Here is a 6,771-nt window from a genome sequence, read left to right as displayed (position 1 = left end):
GTAATCGAAGATACTCACTATCTTGTTCACCAACTCAATCACCTTGCTCACATTTTTGTCTTTCATGGTTGCAAGTTGTGGAGCCTTGCAGATCCTGCTCTAAGGGGTCATTTAGTTGAAAAACACTTGTAGATCTTTGCTCTACATAGATCAAAGTCGTTGAGTTTCAAACAAAGAAGACATCATGTTCGTCGGAGAGAGAAACCAATTGGGGAACAAACGCTAAAATAGAGGTGAAGACAAAGACAACGTTGACGTGGCCAATCGATAGTACTTTTGATTGCATTATGGAGGTGCCAGTGGCAGAAGTGACATTTGAGGAGGTAAAACAACGAAGGAAAAAAATGACTTGCATTGTGAAAAAAGAAGTAAAGTGAACATGAATGCCAGAAAAGATTAAGGTTTTGTAAACGTGATTGTGAACATTATTGTTTTAACTTTGTCAATATTGAATTTAAATAAATGAAATAAAAGCTTGATACATTTTAATAAATCAAATAATGATTCCGAGATTTATGTAAAACATAAAATTATTTTCTAATTCAATAATAAATTATTTATTGATAATAAAAATATTATATTATAAAAGAAAGAAAATTTGGGATAAATATTTTCCTATAATTAAAATTATTTTTATCAATAAAATATAAATGATTAATTAATTAATTAATATAAAAGTAAAATAGTAATAAAATATCAATAATTAATAACGAGAAAAGTCTAATACCATAACAGAATAAAATATGAGATAAATGTTTTTCTATAGTTAAAAATATTCTTATCAATAAATTTAAATCAATTAATTTGCACAAAATTGAAAGAGTGATAAAATATCATTGTAAAAAAATTTTATACTAAAAAAACATATTTAGAATAAACGGTTTCCTATAATTAAAATTATTTTTAACAATAAAATTTAAATGAATTACTTAATTAGTTAATAAAAGAATTAAAAGAGTAAACAAATATCAATAACTGAAAAAATCTTATACTATAAGAGAAAATAAATTTAGGATAAATGTTTCCTTACAATTAAAATTAGTTGTATCTATAAAATTGAACTGAATTAATTAATTAACACAAAAATTAAAACAGTAATAAAATACCAATGATTAATGATGAAAAAAATAATATAGTATTCAAAAAAGAAATTTATGATAAATATTTTTCTCTAATTAAAATTATTTTTACAAATAAAATTTAAATAAATTAATTAATAACACAAAAGTTAAAGGAGTAGTAAAATATCAATAATTAATAGTGAAAAAAAATTTAGTATAAAAGAAAATAAATTTATGATAAATATTTGGATTAAATATGTTTTTAGTTTCTAAACTATCAAGCGAATTTGTTTTTAGTAACTCTTTCAGACTAAGCTACATTTTGATTATTAATCATAATTTTTCGTCCTTCAAAACTAACGGCGTTAAAAATAAGCTGAGGTGGCTAACGGTGGTATGACACGTCGTTTTTTTTTTCTAACACCATAGCCACCTTCGGCGCCACCTCGAACATCTCCGGCGTCACCATCAACCGTGAAATCCCCATGTGCAACCACCCTCCACCACGCTCACCTCCATAGCCAATGTAAAACCTCCATCTCCATTGCCCAGAAAATCCCCAAATCGCGTATCAGTTCATCTCCTCCCACCACCATAGAGAACCAAATCAGAAAACTAAAACCACCCAAACCTTCATCAGGGCAACATCCCCCACCCACCCACCACCTCATCAGCCCAACATCGCTTCCACCCGCTGCCCCTTCTCGCGCCGCTTCCTCAAATTCCTCGACGTGTCCCTCACCGCAACACCTTCCAAAAATACCACCACAGCCACTGCCCTCAACACCCTACCCCCAACCCCCCACAACTTCGCGTCTCCCCAATCCCTCTCCGATTGGCTCAAACCCCACCTCTCCTCCGAGTCCTTCGCCTCGTTGAGCGTTAAGCCTGGCACCAAAAACGTGCACAACCTCTGGCTCAAACTCTCCCAAGGAGAAACCTCCCTCACCGATTCCAGTCCTCCGATTCGGACAGTCCACGTTGTCCTCGTCTGTGTCACTGCCAAACACGACAACATCCGGAAGCACGGCAGGCTCTAATCGGAGAAAATGAAGCCCAACGAGGACCCCGAGTCCGCCGCCGTCAAAGGCATTTTCGAAGAGCTTGGCTCTGCGATTGTTGGTGCAGGACCCAATCCTGAAATCGTTGACATTGTCACCATCAATCCCAATTCGTACGTGATGCGGGTCGAGGAGCGCGATTCAGGTTTGTATCCGGGTTTGCCCAATTGGGTGTTTTGCTGTTTCCTTCTTGAATGCCAATTACTTCATTTTTTTCAAATGAATTCAGAAATAAGAGTGGTAATCAGATAATGGGTTGAATGAGTTGTTGTTAAGTTGTAACTAATGAATTCAGCTTGTGTTGGTATTTGTGATGCAGAAGGGAGGGGAGGGTCGTCGGTGGCTGAGGAGGTGGTGGGAACATCCATGATGGGGGAATGGGGTTTGGTTGGTGGAACGGGAGAAAATCTGGAAAGATTGATGTAAAAAAAAATGATGTGACACTCCACCGTCAGCTAGCTCAGCATTTTTTTAAAGTTGTTAGTTTTAGAGGACGAAAAATTATGGTTTCCTTAAGGAAAAAGATCAAAATGTAGCTTAGTTTGAAAAGGAACTAAAAACAAATTCGTTTGATAGTTTAGGGACTAAAAACATATTTAACCCTAAATATTTTTCTATAATTAAAATTATTTTTACAAATAAAATTTAAATAAATTAATAAATTAACATATAAATAAAAGAATACTAAAATATCAATAGTTAATAGTGAAAAAATAATATAGTATGAAAAATTTATGATAATTATTTTCTCATAAATAAAATTATTTTTACAAATATAATTAAATGAATAAATTAGTTAATTAAAACAAAAATGAAATATCAATAACTAATAAAAAATGCACAATTAAAAACATTAAAATCACTTTTGTAATAATCATTTTAAATTATTGACAGATTTAAGTAAGATGGCAAAAATATCAATGTTCCCAGATATTCACATATGAAATCCGTAAGTAATATTTGCAGATATTTATTATCCATAAGTAGCAGGTAACAGATATTTTAATACCCATTTATACATCTCTTTGAGGTGGACCTGAGTTATGATAGCCTCGTTGAATTGAGATATAATCATTACTTTGATACAAAAACATTGTCTAAATTGGACATTGTTAATGTCGATGACATTTGACAATATATGGAAGAGTAGAGGGTGAGAATGATGATGATGAGATGAAGACACTCCAAATATTGGAAAAATTGTTGCTAACATTGGACCACAACCCTAATGAAATAAATGGGTGTGCAATTAGATAAAGTTCTGGCTCAATATGATAGATTTACACAAATGATGTATAAAATTGATAACATCCAGAATAACCTTTACAATTAGACATTGATTTTACTACAAAGATTCGACAACATTTACATTATATTGCAAGATTTAAAAAATTGAATTAATGCACTTATTAAATTTATTGGATTTATATTAACGAATTGTACCGTGTGTTCAAAAATTATTTCAATTTATAAATAGACAATTTTTATTTTGCTATGTCAAATTTAGTATTTTTTTATTAAAAATAATTTAAATAATAATATACAAATTAAAATAAGAAAATATATTTGAAATTTATTCCTACAAATCCTTTAATAAATTCTTTCTTTTATTTTTACCGTTATTTTTTTATCATTAACGATTTCAATTTCATTTTAATATAATTTCTACTATTTAAATTTATATTTATATTAAATTTCTAAGAAAAAATAAATTAATAATAATCTATTTTTATCAATTAAAATATTTTTTTAATCTATTACAATATATAATAATATTTATTAACACAAAGCATTTTTATAATAACATTTTAGTTTAAATTAAAAAATTATAATATATAAAAAAGGAATATATAATAAAAGCAGAGTATGGATCTATCTGATCCACTTTGAAATCCGTGAGCTAAATGGGCCTAATCCTGAACCCATTCTTATCCTTTTCTCACAACAGAGTCCAAAACTGTTCAACGCTCTTCCATCTAATCATTTCAATACGTAACACCGTAACGTAACGAAACAGGGAGAGGAGTATAAATACAGAAGTTACGGGAAAGCTGAAATCAGATGGTGCTGGTCCCACTCCTCCAACCAACACACCCGAACTTAAACCAAACTCGAACTGGTAGGTTTCGTGTGATTGTTGCGTCGCGAAGCCATGGCGGATTCTTCGAACCTGAAATCCGACGCGATTATGGAGCAGATGAAGCAGCACTTCGCCACTGACGCTGGCAAAAAGCTCGCGGAAAAAATTGGACTAGTTTATCAATTTCACATTGCTCCGAAGGTAACCTTCCTTCTCCCTTCTTCTCACTCTTCGTTTAACCTAATTGTTGTGAATTACATTACCGTCTCATTGAATGGCTTGGATTTGTAGAAACTTGGATTTGATGAGGTCGTCTACACCGTTGATCTCAAGAAAGGAGAGGTCACCAAAGGTTAGCATGTTTCCTTTCTTTCGTTTTCACTTTTCAATTGTTTTTGTTTATACTTAGGTTTTCGATATGAATTGCAATCGGAGACGAGCACGTGTTTCGTGAATCATGATGATGAACCTTTGAATTCACTCTCCGACCCGAAGTAAAATGTTGCTGCTATGCATGCAATGTATTGTGATCTCAATGATAAACAATATACAGTATTCACCGTACTGATTATGGTGAGACGAGGTGCTTAACAAATTATAAAAAGTTGAGAAATATAAGAAGAAAATGAAAAGAGATTCTCCAGAAGTTAACAAATTAAATTTTACACAAACTAAGAGAAAACTTCTACAAATTAATTTATGCAGAAACTCATTTTAATTTAAGTAGAAACTAATTTCGGTTTGTCTTTTTATTTTTCTATTTGAAATTCTTCGAGAAACTCGTTCAAACGCACTGTTTCACCTTTACACTATGGCACTGTGTGTTACAGAGGTAGATCAGGATTGTAGAATTTTCCTCCCATCTTTTGTGATGAGTATCAAGGCTTGCAGCCATATCTTGTGATAAGTAGCAAGAGCAGACAGAACTTAATATACTATCTTAACTTGTGAGCGTTAAACTTTTGTTTGAGTAAATAGTCTATTCCAGTGTAAATTTTATAGACGAATTGTTATATACAATTTGTTGTGTTAACTACCTTAAAAGTCACACCTATCATTGATTAGTAAATTGACTGTGTAGTTTCATCGTTATAGAATTTAATTGGTAAACTGTCATTGTGAATTTTTTGAAATGAATTTATTATGCGAATTATGGAAACAGTACTTAAATTTTAATTAGGTATAGAATTGAAAATATTTTAAACACTACGTTTAAATTGTCTAAAGGTAACTAAATAGCTTTTCTACCCTGGCCTTTTCAATGTACGCTAAACTGATTTCAATCTTTTTATTAAGGTTGGTTTTCTTGACACCAGAGATTAATCAATAATTTTTACAATTTTTCTGGAAATCAGATGGTTTTTAGAACTGTATTTCGACAATTCTACTTGATTTGACTAAATTTTATTGCGTTCTCTGACAATAATATACTGTATGAGTATTTATTGGGTTTGTGTGTATTCAGGGCTATACGAAGGAGGAAAACCCGATGCATCCTTTTCATTTAAGGACGAGGACTTTGTTAAGATTGCCTTGGGAAAGATGAATCCACAGATTGCTTTCATGAGGTTCAACTTTTCAATGGATATTTTCCTTCCAATTTACTTTTCGTTGTTTTTTCTTCTTTGTTGATGCATTCATGTGCTTGATGTGGTGGTGAATGAATGTAGGGGTGCGATGAAGATTAAGGGGAGTTTGAGTGCTGCTCAGAAATTTACTCCGGATATCTTCCCAAAGCCTTCCAAGCTGTGAGCTGAGATGCTTTCAACTACTTAAGATTGCAAGAATTATCGTTTGATGCACTCAACCAAAATAGATAGCATCAACATTTCAGGAATATAATTATATATCTTTAGGTAATACATGATTTGAATTTAGCGCTGTCCTGCAAATCTGTCATATCTTTATTGCATTGTAATGGGATGTTTTATGTATGAAAATAGTATATCATACATTGTTTACAACCACTTTTCTATTTTTTATTTATAAATTCTCGGACCAATACATGGTTTTCTGACTATTTGTTGGATTTTTCAGCATGTGTCTACACCCTGCATAAGCGATCACTATCTTTGCTAATGCTATTTTTATCAACCAAAATTGCTAATGTTTTCTTTATCAATCTTTATATTATTTCAGTAGCATATATCACTGTTAAGTTTTCTTCAAATGACATTCCAGTGTCAACATCTACACAGTTGTTATTGTAATCTATTGTGACCTAGGTTGTGCTGAAAAATACTAACTAGTATTATTCTCAGTCATTTTCCTGTTGGGAGTGAAACCATTAGAACCTTTATAGAAATATGATTTTATTGTTTAAGGAGTGAGGGTTCATATATTCATGGTTCATTTTAATTCAGATATATTATATCTCTTACGGTTTATCTTTATATACTAAGAAAATCTCCATCTCCTTATGTCGCACATCATACACCCTATCGATATTAATAAGGGTGTCACTGCTTATCAGGCAATAAGAGTTTCAAATCTATTTTGTACACATTTTTGGGGCTGAGGGGCTCGAAATTTGCTATGTTGTCGTCACAGCGAAAAGCTTTAACTGGGT

General features: G+C 31.9%; 1 protein-coding gene and 1 pseudogene across 1 annotated transcript; both read left to right on the top strand.

The window, feature by feature from the left end:
• The first annotated feature begins 287 nt into the window (after positions 1 to 287).
• On the top strand, positions 288 to 2,548 carry LOC148204838 (uncharacterized; annotated as a pseudogene).
• Positions 2,549 to 4,152: 1,604 nt separating this feature from the next.
• On the top strand, positions 4,153 to 6,222 carry SCP2 (sterol carrier protein 2). Its single transcript, XM_047300518.2, has 4 exons — positions 4,153 to 4,403; positions 4,494 to 4,554; positions 5,668 to 5,770; positions 5,873 to 6,222. Exons 1-4 carry the CDS (start codon positions 4,275 to 4,277, stop codon positions 5,952 to 5,954), a joined length of 375 nt encoding a protein of 124 aa, XP_047156474.1. The 5' UTR covers positions 4,153 to 4,274; the 3' UTR covers positions 5,955 to 6,222.
• The last annotated feature ends 549 nt before the right edge of the window (positions 6,223 to 6,771 follow it).

This window comes from Vigna umbellata, chromosome 1 (genome assembly GCF_029865625.1).
Source record: "Vigna umbellata cultivar VRB3 chromosome 1, Vumbellata_1.0, whole genome shotgun sequence".
NCBI lineage: Eukaryota > Viridiplantae > Streptophyta > Magnoliopsida > Fabales > Fabaceae > Vigna > Vigna umbellata.
The sequence above is the reverse complement of the archived record's forward strand: the minus strand, read 5'-3'. Positions and strand labels throughout refer to the sequence as shown.

Bases quoted from the DNA above. Each gene is read 5' to 3' on its own strand.
- SCP2 (XM_047300518.2), top strand. From the start codon at position 4,275: ATGGCGGATTCTTCGAACCTGAAATCCGACGCGATTATGGAGCAGATG. The intron at 4,555-5,667 runs GTTAGCATGTTT...GTGTGTATTCAG, and splicing joins GAAAGGAGAGGTCACCAAAG to GGCTATACGAAGGAGGAAAA. The intron at 5,771-5,872 runs GTTCAACTTTTC...GAATGAATGTAG, and splicing joins CCACAGATTGCTTTCATGAG to GGGTGCGATGAAGATTAAGG.